This window comes from Psammomys obesus, unplaced genomic scaffold (assembly GCF_907164565.1).
Source record: "Psammomys obesus unplaced genomic scaffold, mPsaObe1.curated_primary_1811, whole genome shotgun sequence".
Lineage (NCBI taxonomy): Eukaryota > Metazoa > Chordata > Mammalia > Rodentia > Muridae > Psammomys > Psammomys obesus.
Window position 1 is genome coordinate 19,985,431 of NW_026596051.1, and position 24,396 is coordinate 20,009,826.

Here is a 24,396-nt window from a genome sequence, read left to right on the forward strand (position 1 = left end):
ACACACACACACAGACACACACACACAGACACACACACACACACACAAACACACACACACACACACACACACACACACACACACACACACACACACACTCTTCTTTGTGGAGCCCTGGCAGGAGCGGGACTGATCCAAAGTTGTTGTTATCCTAATCTGGTAATTAACAATGGCTGTGCATTCAGAGATGGAAAGTAGTCACACAAGGCCACCCAGCACAGGGCAGATCTGTGTTGCTCCCCAGACTGGCAGGGACATCCATGGTCGCAAACCTCTTAGGTGGCCAGTCTTCGTCCTCCAGTGCCAACGTTTCAACATCTGCATGTCCCAGGTCCCTGTGAGTGAACGCTCCTCCAGAGATATCACAGACCCTAGTCCTCGAAGTGCAACCTGCAGGGGCAGGAGCAAAGGGAGGGCAGGCTATATTGAGGCCCCAGAAGCTCATTGAACGAGGTGGCCACCAACTTCGACTTGGGTCCTGGGGCTCTGCCTCAGGGCCTAATACACCTGCCTCATTTCATCTGTAAAGGTAGATTGTCAACCTGTTCCCGGTACAAAAACTAAGACTGGGAGTGTGGCTCCCTAGATGGTCTGCCAGATGAGCAAGTCCTCGTGGGAACAAGCCCTTACATGGGGAGATGTCTGGAAGCCTGCAGAGATGGCAGGCCCAGCGCCCACACCATCGTTGCAGTGCCTCTCTGCCGCCTTGTGAGGCAAGAACTGTGCCTCCCCAGCTTACTTAGCAGGTAGGGAACTGAGCCTCAGGAGGCTGAGTTGTGTGGACACATACCTTAGCTTCCCTGAGTCTAAGTCACCGTTCCCAGAAAGTCCAGGGACAACTGTTTGGTTTTCTGATGATACAGAACCTGCTGTTGGAAAGGTTTTGCAGTGGACCAAGGAGGTGCCTGCCTTGTCTGTAACTGCAGTGCCGGGGGCATGAGGGGCAGAGACAGGAGGTTCCCTGGAGCTCAGTGGTCAGTCTAGCCGCCCAATGAGCTTCAGGTTCAGTGGGAGATCCTGTCTCAAACGAGTAGAGAGACGAGAGGGTGGCACCCTGACATTGTGCTCTGGTTCTAGATGATCACATACATGTGCAGAGCACATGCGCACACGGCCATACAAACACGTATGTATGCCACATGCCTCCCCACCCCTAAGGCACAAAATTAAACATGAAAGAACCAGATGTGGTCTGTGATGCTAACTGGGAAATCTCACCCACCCCGAGGGGACAGTGTATGCTGGGAGTCCAGCATGCCTCATCTGTGAACATGCCCAGTGGTCCTCTAAGGCGGAGCTCGGGACGGGACTTTGGACAGGCTTGCTTCTCACGGGTAGAGCATCCTTGGATGCCTGACTGGCCTGGGGTGGGATAAGCATGGGCCGTTTACCTTGAGATCCACCGTCACGGGCTGAGACAGCATCGGGTCCTCCCCTGCTTCATACAAGTGTTGTAGGCGCAGCAGCACACGCCGCAGGTTGGCCTGGGGCTTCTCTGGGTGGCCTGTGGGTGTGGATGTGGCGGGGAGGGTCCCATCAAGCAAGTTCTAGGCTTCAGCCTTGACCTGGCATTTCACACTCTGGACTCCATCCCACGTCTCGGCCACCCTTCAGGACAGCAACAAGGCCCTCTCCTGCAGCCATCACTCAGAGGGATAGTCGTTGGCCCACGATCACATGGCCCATGTGCAGCAGAGGCAGGGTCCAGATAGGGCTGTGCCAACATTGGCCCTCTAGCATACCACGGGGGCTGATGCCGGTGCCCTCGTTCCAATAGTGGCCATCCTTAGGCCTGTCCTCAAACCCTCCAGCCTGTTCCTTCCTTCTCCCTCTAGAGCTGGGTGTGGTCACAAGATGCTGTGGTCACGCTCCTCAGTGCAAAGTGAGCACGAGAGGTGTATTGCTTCTCAGCAGGTGTCACTTCCCTGATGCTCGCTTCCCTCCTCATTGTCATCACTGTTTAATGGGCTCAGAAACCAGGGACCCTGGCACCCCGACACCCTCACGGGGCATCTGCTGAATGAATCAGTGAAATTCCTGACAACCAGCCTGACCCAACCCTGAGGGTGAGTGGGGAATGAGGGACTTGGGGGCCACAGGAGGACTGTCTGGAAGAGCCACATGATGGTTCATCTTGTTGAAAGCTTGATTGAACTGAGAGACACCTAGGAGACAGACCCACACGGCACATCCTTAGTGTCCTCGGAGAGGATCAACCTGGGTGGGAAGGCCTGCCCTGAATGCCGAATGCCATCTTCCCAGGGAGGCTCAAGTGGAATGTAAGAGGAAAAGGGGAAGGCAGGGAATGCGGCCTCTGTCTGTCTGTCTGTCTGCCTAGCTGTCTGTCTCTGCTTACTGCATCATGAACTGAGCTGCTGCTTGGCCACATGTTCCCAGCCATGGTTCGTGAAACCTCCCTGGCTCTGTGCAAGATCAGCTCCACATGCCTGAGTAGATTTCCTCATGTTTGGCCACAAGATGAAAGGTTGACCAACAGATACTAACACAGGGCAGCCCGAGGGCTGGGCAGCATGTGGACTACTGTCTGGGGACTGCAGGGGAGCCATCTGCAGAGGGGTGTGGTTGGTCCTGAGCTGGGGGCCAGAAGCTGGGACAACCATTGCTGCAGGCCTTGGTCTCTTATGTGCCAGATGAGGGGACTGTGAGGACTGCCTGGCGGACTAGCGGACAGAGTCACCCTGGGAGGCTGCCTCACCTCTCTGAAGGTTCCTCAGGTGCTGGTCATGCTTCCTGCTGTACTTCCAGCCAGGTATGCTGAGGATCTGCAGGTGCAGCTTGGGAAACAATATCACTGGTGGGGGGAAATGGGGCCCTACAAGGCAGACAGATGGTGAGAAAGGGCTTTGCAACCACCTCCTTCAGGCACTCAGCTTTCCACACGGAACCTCCACCCCTCCAGCCATCTCCCACCCACCCATGTGCAATCTACAGCACAATGAACCTGAAATTCCCATCGAAGTCCCTTCTCTACCCTTGTCCACACCCCCACAGGCCTTTCCTGTCCCTATGCTACTCTCTGCATCCAGCTGTTATACAGCTTAAGCTGTGGAGGGACTTGAACTTGCCATGTGGCCACTTTAGACTCCAGGTGAGGAGACTAAGGCCCAGAGAGGGACACATTCACTCACACTCATGAAGCACGCCCACACAAGCATTCTTTCCATTCTGCATCCAGGTTGCTCACTTCCCTCTTCCTTCACAACCTTTCACTCCCCCACAGAGGCCCTCTGACCTTCTCCTTCCACTCTGACTTTCAATAGGTGCTGGCACCTTATCATTCTCATGTCACATGGACTGGCCTAGGCATGGGTTAGCTGACTCAGGTGGAACCAAGGTCTGCCCCTAGGTCTGCTTCAGTCCAGTCTAGAAAGTTGGAGTCTCAGCTCCTTTTGCATGGTGTGACGTTTGGACCTTCTATGTTTCCCATGTGCTAAAAGTCTTGTCCCCAGCCTGTGGCCTTATTTTAGGAGCTGAGGTCCAGGGGTGGAAGTTAAGAAGTCCATGAAACTGTGAGCTAAAACAAACCCTGCTTGCTTTTAAGTTGAATATCTCAGGTGTTCTGTGACAGAGACTGGGAGGGAAGGGGAGGAGGGAGGAAAAGAGGGAAGGAAAGGGGTAGGAGAAGGAGAGGGAATTTTTAAACATACTGAATCTTTGACTGCAGTAAAAATCCTCGCCACCAGGGGAGCCCACCCCACATGGCCTTCTGCATTGTGCAGCGTGAGGACCTTGTGGAAGGAGGTCCTTGTGGAAGGATGCCCTACCAGGAACACCTGCTCTCTAGACACCCACAGCCATCCCACCCTCTCACTCAGCCCCTCCTTTCTCTATTTCCCTCCCCTCCTTTCTTTCTGTCCCTGTTTTTATTTTTGAGACAGGGTTTCTCTATGTAGTCCTGGCTGTGCTGGAACTCTCTCTGTAGACCAGGCTGGCCTCAAACTCAGAGTTCTGAGATTAAAGGGATACACCACCATCCCTTTAATCAGGAGGCAGAGGCAGAGGCAGAGGCAGAGGCAGAGGCAGAGGCAGGAAGATCTCTATGAGTTTGAGGCCAGCCTAGTCAACACACACACACACACACACACACACACACACACACACACACACACAGAGAGAGAGAGAGAGAGAGAGAGAGAGAGAGAGAGAGAGAGAGAGAGTTCCAGGATAGCCAAAGATACACAGAGAAACCCTGTCTTGAAAAATCAAAAATTAATAAATAAATAAGTGCGAGCGCCTCCACCATCCTGCTTCTTTCTAAGATAAGGTCATACTGTTTAGACCAAGCTGGCTTTGAACACACAGCAGTCCTGCCCAGCTCTCCAAGCGTTGAGGTTACAGGCAGAGTTTGCAATGCCTTGCTTTGGCTCTTACTTAATAGATCTCCTGTGGGACAAAGACTGTGCCTTACCCATACACAAGTTTAGGAGACATTCCTTTCAGGAGTAAGTGGTATACTGCCTCTTGTCTTCAGATGCCTGGGAGGGTTCTGACGAAAACCCAAGCATTCTAACACAAACTTCTGCAATTGAAGGTGTGTGGGAACAGAACCATGTCCTCTCTAGAGCCTCATTCTGCAGAGGTTGAGCTGAAGAACCCTTTAAAATGCAGCATCTCAGGGCCCGTTATCTCAGTAAAGACACAGGGTTATTGGGGCTGTTACGGAAGCCCAAGGGGAGGTATGGCACAAACACTGCATTTGGACCTTGGGTCATGGTTAGGTAGGTTCTGCCAGCATGTCCAACCTGTTGCCCAGGACAGCTACGGATGCAGCCGTCATGAGATCAGAGACTCACTCAAGTCACTGAGCTTGTTTAGTGACTTTGTGGAAACTGACCGCAATTCTCAGGTGTGAGCACTGCAGATGACTGCTGCTTTACAACCTCACATGAAATAAACACGCATGCTCTCACAAGCCACGGGCCCTTGACAATTTTCTCTAACGCTGCCAGAGGAAGCCGAAAGGCTAGACACCCCTGGACTAGAAGGACCCTCGCGTATTGACAGTCTACCCTGACTGAGACAGCTAGCCCTTTAATTGTGCTTCCAACACTTGAAGAACTACGGTGCTGCAGGCTCATAAGAAAAGGACACGGCAGGGAAAGAGACGGAGAAGACTGAGGGGAGAGAGAATGGGATGGGCTGAGAATCTCAGCTCTGTACTGACTAGCCGGGTAAGCCTGAGGTAACCATTGACAGCACTCAGGCTTTGAGGTCCCTTCTTGCTTCAAGGCTGTGCAGCATCCTGAGTCTTACAGCCACTATCCCTCGGGGGGGGGGGGGGTCACATCCTAGGCAGTGGTGATGCTCACTCTGAACGGGGGCCTCTTCATCAGCTAGCTCTCTGAACAACACGACGGGCCTGTGCTGCAGTGCCAACCCACTCCTTGGGCGCAGGGCAGTGGTGACGGATTTAGGCCCCAGGAGAAGCCAGAGCACTGGGTGGACCACGGAGGTGTCATTCAGCGTGAGGTTGTACTTGAGGTCCCAGTCCAGGTTGTTCCATAGCCGCCGGTGGAGCATTACCTGCAGAAATCCCCCAAGGTCCTTCCTTGCCCCTGGCCATGCTGTGGGTGGCTATGAGGGCCTGTGGGAGGACAGCCAGGCCCCTCTTACCTCCACCTGCCCATTCTGTTGGCTGGAGATACCGTGTGCTCGCTCTGCCAGCAGCACCAGCCTGCTCTTGTCATCCTCGATGAAGGCTGACTGGACAATCGGGTAGTAATTCTGCAGACACAAGTGCCACCCAGTGACAGCTTCAGTACGGGGTCAGGCAGACACCAGCTGTCCCCTAGGCACTCTGGCACAGCTTCCAGACTGCTGCTTCCTAGCCCTGTGGCCTGACTGATGGGATTCAAGGCCCCTGCTAAGTGCTCAGCACACATGGCACCAACACTGGTCCCTGACAAAGCCAAGAGGGAACAAGAAAATAGGTCTTGGAAGTGGCACTGCCAGGGAGCTGACAGAGCCCATTGGGCAGATTCTGCTCAGGATCTTTGAAATAGCTCTCCCCAGAAGCCTCTCTTGCTACAAGTGGGTGCTCAACAGGCAAGGAGAAGCATGCTTGGGTGCAGTGTGGAACTACTGTAGGCATACCCGGGCGATAGAATTGCTCTTGAAAGCCTTGTAGGGCCTCCGCTGCATCTGGTAGCCATTGTTGTCAGAGTAGAGGACTTGCTGGCTGTCTAGGTCACTGCTGGTCCTCAGGATGGCCTCACGGTTTAGGTCCAGTGGGCCCACTCGGTACTGCTGCTCTATCCGTTGGCAGAGCAGTTCCCCAGCAGGGCTCGGATGCATGTGGGCCAGACGAGAGTGGATCGAGTAGATGTAAGACTGGTCTGTTACATTTCTAGGAAGGGGGTACAGAAAAAGAGTGCTCTGGGGGCTGGCTGGAGGCTCCTCCCTTCATACAGGAAGCAGAGTGCCAAGAGGTCGCCATCTGTGGGTGGATACTGGCAGTACTAGACCCAGCAACCCAGTGGGAGGACTATGGACCCTGTGGAGATTCGTGCAAGCCCTAGACCATTCATGGAGTAACAAGAGCCCCTTTCTCATGCTCTGACTCAGCTACCAATAATGTGATCGCTCAGGCACACACAAAAACACAGGCAAAGGAGAGTAATTCTCTCATCTGGTTATCAGTAATTATTCATGTGCCAGAGCCATGCCCAAGAACAGGAACAGAGGCTCTAGAGGAAGACACTGGCTCATTGACCCACTCCTCCTGAGCCTTGAAGGGGCTGTGGGCTCAACCAGGGGACACACCTGTAGAAATACTGCCGTATGTCCGTTGCCAGCGTGCCCACCACCATCTCCATCCCCACCGCTTCCCAGGCAGGCTCAGCAGTCTTGTTAGGCGCAAACAGGTAGTTGTCAGAAATGGGGCCCTGCTTCACATCCCCATTGGCCTGGTACTCCAGGAACTCTTGGGTCATGCGTACTGTGTGGTTCCTCTGTCTGCAGGGGTGAGAGAGGAGAATGGTTGATGTCAAGCTCAACAAGATCACTCATCTGCAGCAGGGCTGTGGCTGGGGATCAGGAGTGGAGAAAACGCACTGGCAGAGTCCGGGAAAGCCTCAGGGAAAACTCCTTTCTGATCCTACACATAGCCAAGGACTGTCAGGTGAAGTCACAAGAGGGAGGCTGCACACAGGCTCTGCCACCAGGGAGCACTCTGCCCAGGCTTCAGCATCCCACCAGTGGCCCAGCAGCCACAGCAGCACAAGAGTGGAGTTTTGTCATGCTGACCCACGCCATCCCTGTGTCACATGTCAGAGACCCTTCATACCCTTCAAGTCTCTTGATCCACAGAGACGTGGGTAAATGGGTGGATGGGTGGATATATGGGTGGACAGAATGCTGGCTACACAGACATGTAGATACATAGGGCAGCGGACGACTGTCTCAGTGCGTGGATGGACACGTGAGAGGTGGTGGTGGGAATAGAGTATTTAACGGCCCTTTCTCCTGACCAGAAACAACTCTGTTTCTGTAGTTAGAGAAATGGACTGCATGAGCACCTTTCTCCTGGGGTCCCTTAGTGTCCCTTTTGTCTGTGGGTCAGGGCTCTGGAACGAGACAGTTGAAAGTCTTTTTGCAGTGGCCCAGGTTCCCCCTCCTAAAGAATACAAGACAAGGAAGGGCTCTTGCTATCATCTGGTCCTTCCCTCAGGAAAGTGAACACAGAGGTCGCAGGATACTGTCCATGTGTCCAGGCCCCAGGCACGCTTTAGAGGCAGTGCTGGCCTCACCTTACCTCTCCTGAATGCTATGTAACAGGTTGGTGTCCAGGTCGAACAGCAGAGTATAGCAGTCGTTGGTCACAGGCAGTAAGTGCTTGCCTTTCTGGCTAGTCTGCTTCCTCAGCTTGAGACTAAACTTGTGGGTACTGGCCACAGGGACGACCATTCCCCCGGTGTCTGTCTGGTACCCATGAGTGTGCCTGACTTTGTAGTGCCGGTAGCTGAGGCCCGGGATGGTGGTCAGGATCAGCAGCTCATAGGCAGAAGGGTCCTCCGTAGAGTTCTGGATCTGCAAGCCAGCAGCACGGAAAGGAAGTTTCCTCATTCATAACCCCTGCCCGCCCCACACTCCCGGAATGGGTTCTCACTATCTGCCCAGGTGGATAGGACACCAGGCGGTGCCCTTCCACCTCCTGTAAAGATTCCCATGACAGCTTTACAAGCTTCGGCTTAGCTCTGTCTGTGCCATCATCTCTGGGGCCCTTCCTTCCACTCACTTCTCCCTATATCTTGTCCTTCTCCATCTTAGCAGTGGGGGCAGGGGGAGAGGACTACATGACTCATACTGAATGCATAGTGCAAAGGGGCAGCCTATATCCCATCCCAACCTTGGCACCTCTGTTAAAGTGCCTCTTAAGTTGCCCAGGGCCTTTGCACAGGTACAGTGGAACAAGTGCAGACAGCAAATGCCCTCCAGCAGGACTTCTTGCCCATACCTGCGCTGACACCGGGTGGCCCAACTCATCCGTGACACTGACATTGGGGAAAGTGACAGTCATGGTGATGATGGTGGTGATATTCCAGGCCAGTGGGTTATACACAGAGACAGAGTATCCCACAGGCCTCGGGTCTACAGAGAGAACAGACATCACTTGAGGCCCCTGAGGTCTTTGGAAGCTCCTGGATGAAGGAAAATGAGGTAGGCCAGACCTGGCCTTCCATAGCTCCAAGGCATATGTGGAGAGGAAGGGGTGAGGGCCCCAACCAGCATAAGAGGCTCTTGTGATGTGGGCCTGGCTTCCTTTCTGTTCCATCTGCTATGCTTTGATCCTTGAACATACTGCCCACTCTACAACCTCCGTCCTCGGGCCTTGCTGTTCACTTTTTGGTTCTTCTGTATCTGCTCCCTGCTGGAAGATATCTGCCTGTGTGCTCATGGGAAGGCAAAGCCCACCTTACTGCCCTACCCAGTACCGATGTCACAACTTCTTTCTGCAAGTGTCACTTCTATCAGACTTGTGGCCCGAGGGCAAGGGTTGTTCTGTGCCAGCCACGGGCAGAATGTGCAGGCTGGATTGGATCACACAGACAGAGATGGAAGGGCAGGGCAGATGGGAGACACGGCCTAGACCCTGTCAGGGAAGTGGAGAAGACCAGAGAAGCTAGAAAGGGCCAGCAAATGATACAAGAGGAGCGAGGTAGGGCAAGGGGACCTGGGGCCTTATTCCTGTCTGTTCATGATTTCCCTAGTTTCAAATATCCCAGCTGTACGATGGGTCACTCTTCACATGTGACGCTTAATGCACAAAGAGGCTGGGCCACAGCTGCCTAGAGTCCAGCTGGGCTTGAGAGGGAAAGCGGGGACAGGAAGGGAAGGGCCAGAGAACATAGTAGGGAGCATAGTGGCAGGTTCAAGCTCGAGCTGGTGAGCCTGAGCAGAGCCACGACCCCTTTGAGTCTCAGGTTCCTTGATTCAAAAATGATTCTCACTCTTATGGGCTATGCAAGGCATTAAATACCCACAGGAACATTCTAGCCTCAGAAAACATTCAGAGCTCCTTAGTGATTCTTGCTCAGTCCAACTGTGCTGCCATTCCATCCTGGATGCCAGGATGAAGAACTGGGCCCAAACTCTGAACAGGCTGGCAAGATCACACCATGGTACCGGGATCACAGGGCCTTGGGCTCATGTGAGGTTCTGGTCTCTACCCTCATCCCAGACTCTTTTGTTTTTGTTTATTGACTCAGGGTCTCTCTATTGTGTAGTTCTGGCTGTCCTGGAACTTGCTATGTAGACCAGACTAGCTTCAAACTTGCGAAGACCCTGCGTCTACCTCCCTGGTGCTGCCACTGTAAGTGTGTGTTACCACGTCTGGCCCCCAGTTCTTTTCAAAGCAAAGCCACTGCCTCCCTGCAGGGGTCTGGCTTACCCGTGCCACGGTACACTGGGGTCCTGTCCAGGGCAATGGAGGCCATCAGCTTGTATACTCCCAGCATCCCCGTTCTTAGATGTTCCACGTACATGTTGTTCACCTTGGGGGACTCAGTGCCTGTGATGGCATCGTGGTGCTGGACCTGTCACCACCAGAGCCAAGGAAGACAGGTGTCACACTTGGTCCCGAGAGGCACCTGCTCTCCAGAACACCAGGGGAGAAGGCAAGCATCCCTCCCATCTTACAGAAGGGAAACTGAGGCAAGAGGCTAGAGAACTGGCCCCGCTTTTCCTGCCCTCATAGGAATGCCCTACCTGAGTCCTCCTTCTGGTAGAGACCCAGCTTCCCCTCCATCATCAGTTCCCATGTGTGCACTGGTTCCTCCTGGTGCACTGTCTGATGCTTCCACTACACCAGTGAGAGGTGGACTGTCTCTTTTCATAGAGCAGGAGACTAGAATTCCCTGACTGAAGCCACACACTCTGATGCTCTGATGCACAGTAAGTCCATCTGCCTCTTCCCAACACATCTCCTGGAGATTTACCCCCACACATCTAAGATGGCTGCCTGACCCAGCCACTTCCTGAAGGGGTGACAAACTATAAGACTTCTTGTGTCTCCATTTCCTCATGGATACAGAGGCGGGAGGCGGGTGCCATCCTGTGGGGTGAGTGGACAGAGAAGAAAATGGGTCCCAGAGAGGAAAAGTCATGAGCCTAAGGCCATCAGACGAGCTGAGATTTGGATCCAGGCAGGGCACGAAGGCCATTCTATTCTCTATTCTTTGTAAAATCAGGTGTGAAGCTTACAGAAGCCACATACTGGGAGCCTTGAGACCTAGGGTCCAGCTGTGGCCCAGTTTCACATTGCACCAGCCTTGTGACCAAAGGGGACCTCAGTTTTCTCTTCTATATGGTGGAGCCTCTAATCATGGGGAGGCGCACACCACGAGAGGGCCCAGTCACACTAAGGCCATGCAGGGACTTTACCTCAGACACAGCCCAGCGAAGCTCTTGGAGCTGCTTCAGGGCCCAGGTAGAATCCAGAGTCCCATTGGGAGCTGGCCACATGTAGCGTGTGAACATGGACTCCGCAGCGTGTAGCATGGCACTGGCCTGTCTCGCTAGGCCCTTGAGTATGCTCCGGGATGAGTAGAAGCCGGTCCAGGCCTGCTGTGGTTCTGGAAGGTGAGCACAGGCGGTGAGGCTGAGGGTGCTGAGGGCAGACCTGGGAAAAGCTTAGGCTACCAGCTCTTCCTGGCCACCCAGGGACGCACTCAGAACTGGTGGTGAAACCACGGCCTCTGGCTTCCACAAGGAGACCTGGACCTAGGACTTCTGAGTAGGGTCTAATGTTTGACGGGAACATCAAGCTAGGCTGGGCAGACTGGTACAAGGTAGGTGCTGAAGTTATCACAACGGGACAAAAGGCAGCCCACAGCACACCTAAGAAACATGCAACTTCACATATACAAAGGGCTGGGAGAGCTGGGGGAAGGAGGGTGACATGAGGCCTAAGTGGGCAGCATGCAATGAAGACCCTTGAACATCCAGACACTTTTGAATGTGACTGTGGGCTTCAGAGAGACCCAGGTCAGCTTGAGTGTCAGCAGGGCTTCTCCAAAGGCCTATAGAAGGAGGTAGAGGTGGAGGTGAGAGCCGAGAGACACCAGACAGGTTGCTTAGGGCCTGAGGACAGAGGCAGAACATGGGAACGGGCTGGGAGGCAGCCACTTGTTTCAGAAGGTAGGTCTTAGGCTTTTGTGATTTTTGCTTTCTTGCCTTTTCCAGGTCTAGCTTCCTCCTCTATTCCCTAGTCTTTTCCCATAGGATCAGCAGAACCGGACTCTAGTGAGTGGTCACATGGCTCCAAGGAAAGACCACAGTAGGGTGATCCAATAGCACCAGCAAACTGAGCGGGTAGGAGGCTGGGAGTTTACTGCAGCTCTGCTTCTCAGGCTGTAAGCCTGGCATTACCCACAGCCCAACTCCCATATTGTACCAGGCCACCTCCATTCAGCCATACACACATGACATATCCACTCCCACCATTCTAATGATGCCCACACAGGAAACCTCTCCCACCTGGACTCTTAACTATACTCACAAAACATATCCCGTCACACAACTGTTGTGGCTATGCCCACATTCCTGCCTCCATCCCCTCCGTGTCTGCCAATGGTGTGGCATAAAGGGTGTGAGAATTACAGCAGCTAAGTCAAGGGGGCCGGGCAAGCCATGCAGCTGGAGCCTACGTGTGCAGTTTCTTTAGAAGGGAAGGGAATGGGGAGGACCTTCACAGGGGTCTCCTTCCCTGATCCTTCACTGATGAAGCCAGGTGGGGTTGGGCTCACAGTTACCACTGTGGCAAGGGAAGACAGGGACAGGCCCTGCTCCAGGCACCCTGGTACTAAATGGTCAGCCAGCAGGTGCTATCCAAGCTTGCTTCCTCCCCCAGGTCTTGGATTGATCAACTGGTACATGAGTGCATTGGTACTGGCAAAGCTCCCTGGCAGGCAGGGCTATGTCTCTGAGCTATCCTGCTCAAGTGTGTCAGCCAGCATCCTACCAAATTGCCTGGGCTTCTCCATCTGTGCAAAGATATAGCAGGACCATGGGGCCACCCTTCACAGGCTGTGACACGAGCAACAAAGAGATTTGCCTTTTGTTTTTGGCACTGGGGGAAAAGGGGTGGAACCCAGGCCTTCTACATGCTAGACAAGTGCTCTATCACTGAGCTGTCCCCCAGCCCCACATCAAGGACACAAGCTGTTTCTAAGGCAGAGCCTGGTCATAGAGTGGGGAGGGTGCTTTCTACATGGTGTCCTGCCTCTCTGCTAGAAACTAGGCAGAGGATAGGTCTACTGAAGCCACCAGTAGGGGTGCACACCAGCATGGTCGGGTTGTATTTGGTATCTGGAAGCACTGACAGTAGGGACTGGATAGGTCACGGTCACTGCCTGACACAAAGGCACCATCAACGTCCCAACCTTGAGGCTGGGATGGCAGAGGATGGGTCCCTGACTTCCCCCAGCCAGGGAGCAGAGGCTATCTGCTGAGGCCTTCTCAGGCAGAGACAGGAAACAGATGGTGTCCCTCACAGTGACAATGACGGAGAAGAGTAAGAAGCAAGGCCCTATAACCGCACAGGGGTGGCAGTGGAAAACAGCTGTCTAAGTGGGAAGAGCAGGTGGGAACCAGCCTGGTTCCCCCTGAGCTGGGAAGTAGGTCTGTAGTCCTGATACTAAGCTGCCCCCGGCTTCCTGAGACTCATACCTGAAGAATAGGGGATGAAGTCCTGGTGGTCACGGATGCCCCAAGTCATGTTGAAGGCGTGCAGGGCTCGGAAATAATCGCTCAGTGTGGCATACTGCACTGAGATGCCAAACTGGGCAGTGCGGTCATTGATGTAGTCCAGCAGGGGGTCCATGTTGTTAAACTGAACTGAGGCATTGAAGAACTGCTTGTCACATCCCTGCAGGACACAGAGCAGCAGCCTGAACCTCTAGAACCCTTTGGAGCCCTCATCGAGGCAACATTGCTACCTCCAACAGCATACCCATTCTCCTTGGCCAACAAGGGCACCAGAAAAACTCCTGTGGCTGCCAGGCTTCTCTTAAGCAGCCACCACAGGACTAATTGCGATAATGTGATAATTATTACATAGCCCTGACTCACATCCTGAACACAAGCAGCCATGGACTAGGGAAGCCGACTGTGTGTCACCTGCCCAGGTGCAAACAGAATGGCATCCCTTTCTACTTGCTCTGCTAAGCAGCTGTGTGGCCTCAGGACAGTTCCTTAACATCTTTGAGTCTCAGATCGCTGCTGCAAAATGGATTCCAGAAATACCTTCCCCCTAGCCTTAGTGGTGCCGGTTAGATGGATGAGACGAATACCCTGCAGAGCGGTCAGCTTAGTAATAGTGATGATGATAGGTTGTGGGATGTCCCCTAAGAACGCCCCTCTCATGAGCCTCACCACAGGTAGCACTGTAAATCCACTGTATAGATAAAGAGACTAATGCATGTAGAGCCAAGCAGGCCAGTCTGGCTTTCAGCCCCAACCAATGTGTGTGGAGGCCGGTATGGCTGGGAGGTTATCTATCAGCTTGGAGGGGCTGGGTGGAGTAGTGGGTGAGGCCCAGGGAAGGACGGGGCAATGAGAGCTAGGTAGAGGTGGGCTAGATTCGAGTTTGCCTCATGTGTAGGCTGCTCCTGCCATCGGCTGCATGGAAGGCCCTGGCAGTGTAGAAGACACCCAGATGGAACTTGTCATACCCAGGGCCAGAGGACATGGGGAGTCCGGAACCACATGGCCCTCTGTTTAACGTTGGCCACCAGGGCCTCAGCATAGAGGTGGATGTTGGTTTCAGTGACAGGCTCACTCATGTTGGGGTACATTCCATCTGGGGGAGGCTCCGGGAAGACGGCCACACCATTCCAGTAAAATCCAGACCTGAGGGAGGACAGAGGCTGAGCGAAAGAGGCTGCTAAAGAGGCTTTGGCTGAGCATGGTTTGCCAATGGGATCATGGGAATACTGCTTCAGGGCCACCTGGAGCCAGCTGCCTTGGCTCCCCTACCACAATAGCCCAGTGGGGATAGGATGAGGGTCACTTGTGCCTTGCTTGGCTCCTGTAGGCCACCTCCTTGCTTGGCTGAGGCCAGAGTGAAGATTCATCTTGGGCACAAAACTGCCCCAAATATCAGTAGTTAGGATTAAAAAAATATTTGTATGAAATTAAATAAAAGTTAGAGCTGGGAGAAACGGCTCACATCTCTGATCCTAGCATTCACCACGTTGAAACAGGAAGCCTCACACAAGTTTAAGGCTAGCCTAGCTACACAGGGAAACTGCATCAGAAAAACTAAAACCAGGGGCTGGAGACATGGCTTAGTAGCCCCGAGCCATCTCCTGCAGAGGACATGATAGCAATTCCCAGCATCTACACGGAGACACACAAATGCCTGTAACTCCCATTCCGGGGATCCAATGTCCTCTTTTGGCCTTTGTGGGCACTAGTACACATTTGTACATGCAGGAAGAAATCCATGCACATAAAAAATCCAGAATGAAAAAAAAAGCCAAATCAATCCAGAATCAGCCAACCAATCAAATCTGTGACAAGCAAACATCAGAGGTTTCTATAGCAAGAGGATCATCCCTAACAGGTTCTCCTGACCTCCAGGATCTAGAGAGCCCCCGGAAGTGCTATCCCTGTTTATGCCACACAGCAGTTATAATCCTGGGCCATCTGCTGACGAGGCTAAGCCACCTTTGCCAAGCCCTGACTCTCCTAACAGAAACAATTTGTGGTATAAAAGCTAGACACTGGGCCAGAGAGATAACTCAGTCGTTAAAGGCCAGGCTGTCAATGAAAAATTTAAAAGTTAGACAGTGCTTGGCACAGCAGCCTGGCAAATGACAATGATACTCCGAGTTCCTGCCTCTTATCCGCTCACTTCCCACTCCCAGGGCCTGAGCACCTCCCATGAAGACTCCTGGGTGCACAGGACAGAACTAGGGTTTAGTTAACATCTGACTTTCCAGCTGACCCCACAGCAGAGCCAGGCCGGCCATGCTCACGTGGAGGCAAATGTCCTCACACCTGAGAAATCCCTGACCATCCCTGGCCCAGCGTCCTTGCCTGTAACTCAGCTCTCCAGGCCAGGAAGACAGAGGTGGGGAGCCGGCTTGTCACTGTGGTAAGGGACAATCACACTGAAGCAAGAAGGCGAATTGGGGGCGTGAGGAGGTTCCGAGGTACTATGAAGGGAAGCGTGAAAAAGGAGGCACAGCGCTGGGGTTCCTAGATATCAGCCGGCTCAGTTTTATCACCTTGCAGATGAGGATGGCTGAGGCCTGGAGCAAGCAGGGTCCCCTCAAAGTCAGAGTGCAATGTCCTTGTGAGTGCTATATCAAAACCTCATCCTCGGGGCAGGAGAGGGAGCTCAGTAGCTGAGAGCACCCGCTGCTCTTGCAGAGGACCCAGGTTTCGTTTCCGGCACCCGCACTGGGAAGTTCACAACTGCCTCCTAACTCCAGTTCCAAGGGGGGTCCAACATCCTCTTCTGGCCTCTGTGGGCACTGCACGCACACAGTGCACACAAAGTCATGCATGAAAATCAATCAATCAATATTCAAAAAACACTGCATCCTGTATATGTGTGTTCAGGTGTATGTGTGCATGCGTACGGAGGCCAGAGGACGGTGTTGGGTACAACACCTCTGGAGTCATGTCTGTTTTCTGAGGTATCATCCTCCCTGGCTTTTGGAGTAGTACAATGGGGTTATAACAGCACCCTTGTGCTCAGGAAGGCTTGGGCATGGGAAACCTTGTGTGTGAACGTGAGGAGCTACTGATAAAAAGCTGCTTTGGATCCACAGGGTTCAGGGCCTGTACAGCTGTTCCCAGGAGCAGGCAATATCCACAGACAGGCAGGGTGACCTCGGACAGGGGCACCTACCTGTTAGAGAAGGGGATGTGTGAGGGGGTGCAGTAGCTATAACGGTCCATGACGTGAGTGAAGATTTCCTGCTGCTCCGACAGCGATGGGGACCCACGCCACACGAACTGCAGCCCCTGTGAACCAAGGAGAACAGGGGAAGGGCAAATGCTTGCTGGTACCCTGGTTCTCCCGCCTCAGCCCCCTTGTACCTCCATGGCATGGCCACACCTTCAGCCTCTCTCAAGGGCTCAGGGACAAGACCTCCTTCTGTCACTTCCTCTGTAAGACTCCACCAAGCCAGGTGCTACCAGGGCCATATGTAGCTGTAAGATCAGCCTTCTGAGCCTTCTGGAGCTACACATACTTCCTCAACCCCTGGGCCTCAGAGAAGCTCATTCTGCCTTATTTCAATACCCGTAGCCATGGAGAGTTCACTACTGTGCGGTCTAGTCTTAGAGAGACTAAGATAAGCTTGGGGTTCTAGAGCCAGATCTGCTTAGCACTGCCTTGGGGACCACACACAAGTTCTTAGAACCATTTACCATCTGGTTTCTGAGTGAAAAACATGAAGAAGCCACAACCAGTACCCTAGGGTCATCCACAGGTGAAATTAGCAAGGTGTGTCAGCTCAGGTTCAAGAGAAGTAGCCTGTACTTCACAGGTGACAACCAAATGTTCCCCATCATGCTTTCCTGCAGCCCAAAGCTGCCTGTGTGCAACTTTTGCCTCAACACCCACACTGTTCCAGGGTTGATTGAATACAGGCTCTTTGAATACAGTAGGCACCAGGCCTGGTCCTTCCTAGCACACAGCCAACCCACTATGGCTACTTGTGTGTGATATCCCCAGCTAAACATACCCTGCCTGTTTCTCTAATCCTTCACCCACATTTCCAGAGTGCAGCTCAGCTCCAATCCTCGTGAACAGCCCCGGGAAGGAGCTAGCTCAGGCCCAGGTACAGCTAAAGGGTGGAAAGGCCTAGGGGCAGGAGGCCGCCCTTGGAGGAAGCTACAGGAGTCAGGCCAGGGTCAGGCAGTTGCCGCAAAGCCTGGTGGAGGGCAGAAAGGCAGGTGGAGGTAACAGTGGGTATGGTGTGGGATGTACCTGGGCTTCCTGCATGGCATCCTTGAGGTTGTAGTCAATCCGGGAGATGAGATGGGCATTGAAGCCTGTCAGGGCGAACAGGGTGGGGGTCGTTGCTGATGCACCAAAGGGGTCCACATGCCAGGAGAACTGTGGCCGGATCCCAAATGTTTCATAGAGAAAGCCATGTCCTTCTGCAAAGACAGTGATTGCCTAGCTGAGCTGTGTAGGGCGATCTTTTCCATCACCCTCACCCTGGCCCTCTGGGTGCCCTGTGAGGGTTCAGTGTCAGGCTGGGCAGGTCATGAGAAAGGTTTTGATGTTAACTCTTAATGGCACACATAGAAGCAGTTTATCACCAATCTCTAGATGTACAGTTCTTAGGGTTAACTATATTCACACATACCACCATTCAGCTCCAGAACTTTCAGTCTTTCGAAACTGAAGCGGGCCTTCCCAGCAGCATCATTTTACGTGTCTCTATGGATCTGGTCACCCTAGTGACCTCCTGTAAGAGGAATCCCAAGGCACCAGTCCTTATGTGTCTGCCTCATCCTTCAGGACTAGGTTAGTGAGATTGGAGATGGATATTCATTACCTCAGATTACACAGCCACCTCAAGGGATTCTCAACTCCTCATCCAGAAAGTGAGCATATTACAAGTTTGCTGTTGGGTGTTTGAGACTAGTTTGAGACTAAGTTTGAGACTAGTTTGTCACAGAGCAAAGCATTCTGCGTCAGACTCATCCAGCCATTTGTCTACTCAAACATCTTTCAGAAGCCATGGTAATGGAACAGTCACTGGGTTCAGGACTATAGGAGAAAGAAACTCAGTGTGAATGAACTAGCTCCCCCAAACCCTGACCCAAGCACTGTCTTCCTACCACCCAGTGGGTTTGTAGTACGCATGGCAAGAATGTGATACAAGGACTCAATGACACACTAAACCTGGGAACTCTGACTGAGACACTGGCGATGCCAGCACTTGGAAGCAGGGCAGCAAGCCATAAGCAAGGTAGAGGCCACAGAGAACAAGGGTGATCTGGAAGGGCAAGAGGGATGGAGGAGGACTTGTTTGGTGGGTCAGGTGTGCAGAGAGGGAAAGGGTCAAGCAGGGATGGGCAGGAAGCAGGGAGGGTGGAACAAGAGGCTACATGGTTAAGAGCAGCATGTTGAGGGTAGGTGAGTCCCCTAGGCCATTCCCATACTGGCAGAGCCCTCACCATTCAGGGCACAGTGCCAGCCAGTGGTGAGAGACACCGTGAGTCTGAGTCAAAGGCATGCTAACTGTCTTCCTTAAGACATTTGATCCTCTGTTTTGGCAGGGCCACACAGAAAGCCCAGTCTATGACTGATACGTCATGAGGCCATGACTTCATCACAGTCCAGGGAGTATGACTGTGCTAACCAAAGCCCAGCTCAGTGCAAACAGGAAGAAGAGTAAGCCCAGTCAGTCAGGAGCTATCAAGGAGTCCATTCAATGTCACTCTTCAACCCCATCCGTGTGTCCCTGCATTGCTTGCAGTCTGGTGTTGCCTATTCATATCAATCCTACAGTTTTCTTTTCTTTCATTTGCTTATTTGTTTGTTTGTTTGTTTTGATACAGGGTTTCTCTACATAGCCTTGGCTGTCCTGGAACTCACTCTAAACCAGGCTGGCCTTGAACTCATAAAGATCTGCCTGCTTCTGCCTCCCCAGTGCTGGGATTAAAGGCATGAGCCACCACTGCCCAGCAACCCCACAGTTTCAATGTGCCTAAATATATCTTTCAACAGGATTGATTAAGGAGACAACCAATAACATGTGTGGGTTGATAAGCTTGATGGGTTTCAAGGGAAAATCCTCTCCCTTATTTCCAAAGAGAGGCAAGAAAGATGCTAATATCTTTAACAGTATGTTGTGCTATGCTTCTGTGCTTTCTGGGGAAACTGAGCCAATGCCAGAGTGCAGAGTTCATGGGGCTTGTTGCTCAGTCATGGGCGCTGATTCTAACATTGGCTACTGGCCCTTGGCAGGGTCACTTCATTCGCTGGGGCTCAGTTTCTACAACTCTGTCTTTAAGATTTACTTTAAAAAAATATATATGAGTATGTAGGTGGATAAGCATATGTGAGTGCAGGTACCCACAGAGACCAGAAGAGGGCGTTGGATGCCCTGGAGCTGGAGTTACAGACAGGCATGAGCTTCCTGATGTGGATTCTAAAGACCGAACCCTGATCCTCGATCAGAACAGCCGCTATTCTTAACCACTGTGCATCTCTCCAGTCCCCTGGGTCTCAGTTTTCACAGATGTGCAAAATGAGACCAAGAATCCCAGGGCATCCTCAGCCTCCACGGGAGCTGTACATCGCTGTAGCCAGAGGTGACGGCGGGGAGAGAGGACACAGTAGTGCAGTAGCCGTGATGGGATGGCAATGGTGGTGAGGGTTAATAGCGGTGATGGTGGGAACAGTGGCGGTTGTCGTGATGCTGATAACGGAGATAGTGGTAATGAGGATAATGGTGATGGCGATGGAGATAATGGTGGTAGCGATGGTGCTGATGATAACAGTAGTGATTGTGGTGATGGAGGAGGAGGAGTAATGATGATGGTGGTCATGATGGTGATGGTGGTTGAAGGCAGATAACATTTACCAGGCATGGATTAGGGAACCATACAGTCTACTTAAAGTGCTTCTTATGAATTATCCCAATTTAATTCTATTAAGAATATCAAACTAATCTCTCAGTGAAGAAGTTGGAGTTTGAAGGTACAGCCCTTGCCTGAGGCCACAAGTCCATGAGGCCATGATAGTCCTAGAACACCTGATGTTGGACTCCTGGTTATTAACCCCTCTCCTCAAATCCCTGTAGACCTAGAAGATCACTGCTTCCCTTTGTCAAAGTGGCCTGCTCAGAGGAGGAGGCAGAATTCATACACTTCTATCCACTCCAAGGCTCTGGGTGACAGGTGGTGTGGCTGTTATGGCTTGAATATGAAGTATGCCCTGCAGACTCATGTACGGGGGGCTGGTTTCCACGTAGGAGGTACTGGAAATGTAAGAATGTAGGGCCTCCTGGCGGATGCAGTTCACTGGGACACGTCCCCTTGTTTCACGTCTCTGGTTTCTTTCACTATGAAATCAACAGTGTCTTCATTGACATGTTCCTGCTGCCATTTGAGCTCCCCATAGGCCCACAGACAGCAGAGCCAGGGACGGAAGGCTGAGCCCTCAGAAACTATGCCAAGCCAACAGTTTGGCTGCTTTTCTTAGCTGCTTTTCAACAACGATAAAGAAGTGAGTGCAGTGGTCAAACCTGTGAGCTGTAGGATCTGGTCATCCATGTAGGTCACAGCCTCATCATGCATGACCTGGCCTCCGAGAACAAACTCCAAGCGTCCTTCATCCAGGAGCTGGCGGACCTGTGCACAGGTGGGCGGAAAAACACAGCCAGGTCATAGGTCCAGAACCTATAGCACTTCCCAGGGACCATCATGAGACTGCCTACCCTGGCTCACTCCACAGAAACAGAACACTGTCTTGGTGTGTACCATGTCCTCAGAAGCACAAGGCCCATGGCAGCTATTAGGGGGCCTAGATCCATGCCTGGATCTGTAAATGTGCTTTAAACTTTCAAGTAACTTGAAACTTTTTAAAAAGCTGCAAGAGCTGAACAAAATGTTTTCTCATACCCTTCCCCAGATCCACTGGACTCTGTTGCCTAAATACTGCCATATCCATACCCTCACTCTGGTTTGTGGAAAGCACTTACGATGAATTAGCTGCAGCCTGCTTCCCTCTGAGAACTTCTGTGTGTGTCTCAGAGGAACAAGGGGGATGCTAACCGTAGTATCATTAACTCAGTCAGAAACTTAGAATGCTAAGGTCTACTGTGCAACCCTCATGCTTTCTGTGAATCTCCCTGAGTGTCCTCTCCCAGCACACCATTCAATCTGGGGCCATATGTCACAGCAAGCTATCATCTTTCATTCAGATCCTTTAATTCAGGGAACAGCTCCTCAGACTGTCTTCTTTAGGGACCTGACATCTTGGAGGCAGACAGGCTTGCTAGCTGTGGTTTAATGCGGTCTTTCTAGTGAACGTAGACAAATGAATGCAGAGATAGGTAGAAAAGAATGACGTCCATGAGGGTGCGTGCTAGGCTGTCAGGCTGTTTGCATGTGCTCTTGGCTTGGGTGCTGAGGGTAGAATCTACAGGTGGCTTACCCAAAAGTGCCTATTACATGTGGGGAGCTGTCTAGCTACTGGGGATTCTGCAGTGAACATAGCAGACAAAATACTGGCCTCCAGGGAACTTGCGCTGGTAGGGTAACTCTGTAGGGCTTTCCACACAAAAGCCACGCCCCTCACAGAAGGTTAGAGACAGACCCTGCAGGTAGGGGCAGGCTCCAAAGTCAGACACCCGTTACTCATTAACTGTAAGCCCTTGAAGTCATTCCCAGGCCATCTCTGTAAGTCTATGCACCAGTCCCCACATCTGGTGGCCTCAAACATGAGGTTAGGCGGCATGATCTGACAGGCCCGACTCCCCACATTCCTAGATGTGGTCTCTGTGAGACCCAGCAGATTCCTGCCAAGCCTGCAACTTCAAGTTACTTAAGTTCTCAGGTGCAGTGCCTGTTCAGAAAGGTGAATACAGCCAGGCGGCAGCGTGGTGCCTTTAGTTCCAGTGACTCTGGAGGCAGAGGCAGGCAGATCTCTGTGAGCTCAAGGTCAGCCTGGTCTACAGGGAGAGCTCCGGGACAATCAGGGGCTACACAGAGAAACCATCTCGAAAATCAAAAACAAACAGACAAAGGTGAATGCTGGAAAGAAAACTAAGAGCTCCTCAGTATTGTTCTAGGTGTTTCCTCAGTCTTTGGCATAGGCTGTCTGAAGGGGAAGCTGGTTGTTTTGTTTTATAGAAGAAAAAGCCAGAGCTTACAGATGCCATGGCAGGATCCGGCACCAACCTGTCCACATTCTTTTTACCGAGTGACACCAGAGCTGCCCCTGAGCCACAGGGAGCCCAAACATGGCCAACCAGGGGCAGGGGAGAGTCAGTGTGTGTAGATAGGGGAGGGGGCAAAGTTCACCTGGGAGGTAATTAAGCACCAACCCCTGGTGCCTCCTGAGAAGGAGTGCTGGCTTGTGGGGGTGATGCTCCCCCCCCCCCCCACACACACACATACCAAGAACAGGCAGAAAAGATGACGTTACCCTGTCTCTGGGCAGTGGCCCTGACCACAACCTTTGCTTTTAACAGGTGTGTGGCATGTTCCTTAGCACATCTGGAACTCCCTACCTAGTCTCTTGTTGGGACTTTCCTGTAACACTTGGAATACCTGGGGGCCCATGTCCTGCCACTCCTGTCCCTGCCTTACCTGGCATTTCTGCTCCTCAGAGGCCACACCGTCCCACCACAACCGGAAGAACTCTTGCTCCACTGCGATGAAGCGGCGCTGCCTCCCACGGGTCAGTTCCTCCACCACGGTGGTGTAGACATTGGCTGCATAGGCCCGCATGCTTTCCTGGGGAGGCAGATGGCATCACAGCAGCCCCAGAGAGGTTGCGGGTGGTGCTGAGCCCAAAGGACCAAAGAGAAGAGCCAGAGACCAAGTGCCCTAGTGCCTGACACCTCCAGTGCACCCAGGCCAAGGGGGTTGGGGGTATGCGGTAGGGATCACCACTCTCTCTTTTCAGTTGGGGAAACTGAGGCAGTGGATGGCAAGTTCCCCCAGCCCCGGTCCAAGGTACTGAGCAGAAAGAACCACGAGGTTACACAGGCCTTATCTGGCTAGGTGGGGGTGTGCCAAGGAAGTTGAACTGGCTAGCCTCTGTGTCAGCACCACGCAGGACCAACCCACTTCCCACTAATCAGCTGACATGCACCTGCTTGGAAGCCAGCTCCATCACATGCTACTCCAGGCTTACCCCGAGATTGGTTACCTGCCAAACCCACATTTTGGGGACACGCTCCCTAGCCTTGACTTCTGCAGGGACCATCCAAAAAGATAGGACACCAGGACTCAAAGGCAGGAAGTGGCCAGTCCGAGGCTGCGGCTCAGCCAGCAGGGTCAGGGTGGAGGCTGGAGGGCCAGGCCGCCCCTCTTCCCGGCTGGGCCCGGCGCACCCCGCAGGAAGAAGCTACTGTGCAAGGTGGCCCAGCAACGGCCGCCGCTTACCTGGACAGTGTAGACCCAGCCCACGTCCATGTGACTGTGAGGCACCACGAAGACCTGGATGGGGCCGGCGGGCCGGGCCGGCGGCGGCTGCAGCAGCAGCAGCTGGCCGAGCAGCGGCAGCCAGCGCAGCGGCCCCATTGCTAGGTGCACGGGACGCAGCCACCGCGCTGAGGCCCGGGCGGAGCTGCCCACTTCCGGGTTCGGGGGTCGCTGCGCCCCCTGTCGGCGGGAGCGCGCGAGCTCAGGCAGCGGATGGGTAGGGCACGAGCTTGGCGCTGTATCGCGCCCCCTTTCGGCTGGAGTGCATGGTGCAGCTCTCTTCCCTAGCCTTGCAGCCCAAAGAGGAGGCCTCCAGACTTGGAGACAGCTGCACAGACCTCTAGACTTGGGGTGGCTTGGCTTGAAACTTTTGAGATCATTTTAAGCGAGTGAAACTGGTTTTTTTACAGACAGTTATGGAGGAGTCAAGGTTGGCAGGTGCAGAATCAAATCTGGGGTCCTGGGTGGTGAGCTGGGACAGGTGTTTTAATCTCTTTGCTCTCCATAAAACAGAAGGTGATAATAGAGAAGGCGTGAGTTGCAATGGAAACGATATCTAAAAGTCCCTATCTCCCAGCCCATTAGGACTGGTGGCTTCATAAGTGGTAGGAGAACAGTTCTCTGAGCCACGTCTGTGGGCCCTCCAGGTCTATGGTTTGGAGGTTCCCGGGCTGTGGTGGGGCCAGAGGTGTGACCCTGACTGTCCTATTCTGTCACTTGCCCCTCAGCAAACGCGACCTGAAA

General features: G+C 53.0%; 1 protein-coding gene across 1 annotated transcript in view; it reads right to left on the bottom strand.

Annotated features, from left to right (window-relative positions):
• Nucleotides 1–23,817, bottom strand: part of Man2b2 (mannosidase alpha class 2B member 2) — a 24,713-nt gene extending 896 nt beyond the window's left edge. Inside the window, exons 1-18 of the mRNA XM_055624149.1 lie at nucleotides 23,614–23,817; nucleotides 22,813–22,959; nucleotides 20,745–20,850; nucleotides 17,468–17,640; nucleotides 16,382–16,497; nucleotides 14,193–14,370; nucleotides 13,189–13,387; nucleotides 10,903–11,093; nucleotides 9,911–10,055; nucleotides 8,477–8,610; nucleotides 7,775–8,049; nucleotides 6,784–6,975; nucleotides 6,115–6,367; nucleotides 5,635–5,745; nucleotides 5,331–5,544; nucleotides 2,717–2,833; nucleotides 1,392–1,504; nucleotides 273–390 (exon numbers count right to left, since the gene is read on the bottom strand). Of these exons, the coding sequence (XP_055480124.1) occupies nucleotides 273–390; nucleotides 1,392–1,504; nucleotides 2,717–2,833; nucleotides 5,331–5,544; nucleotides 5,635–5,745; nucleotides 6,115–6,367; nucleotides 6,784–6,975; nucleotides 7,775–8,049; nucleotides 8,477–8,610; nucleotides 9,911–10,055; nucleotides 10,903–11,093; nucleotides 13,189–13,387; nucleotides 14,193–14,370; nucleotides 16,382–16,497; nucleotides 17,468–17,640; nucleotides 20,745–20,850; nucleotides 22,813–22,959; nucleotides 23,614–23,751 (2,920 nt within the window). The 5' untranslated portion in view covers nucleotides 23,752–23,817. The remainder of the gene's footprint in view (nucleotides 1–272; nucleotides 391–1,391; nucleotides 1,505–2,716; nucleotides 2,834–5,330; nucleotides 5,545–5,634; nucleotides 5,746–6,114; nucleotides 6,368–6,783; nucleotides 6,976–7,774; nucleotides 8,050–8,476; nucleotides 8,611–9,910; nucleotides 10,056–10,902; nucleotides 11,094–13,188; nucleotides 13,388–14,192; nucleotides 14,371–16,381; nucleotides 16,498–17,467; nucleotides 17,641–20,744; nucleotides 20,851–22,812; nucleotides 22,960–23,613) is intronic.
• Between the last annotated feature and the right edge of the window lie 579 nt (nucleotides 23,818–24,396).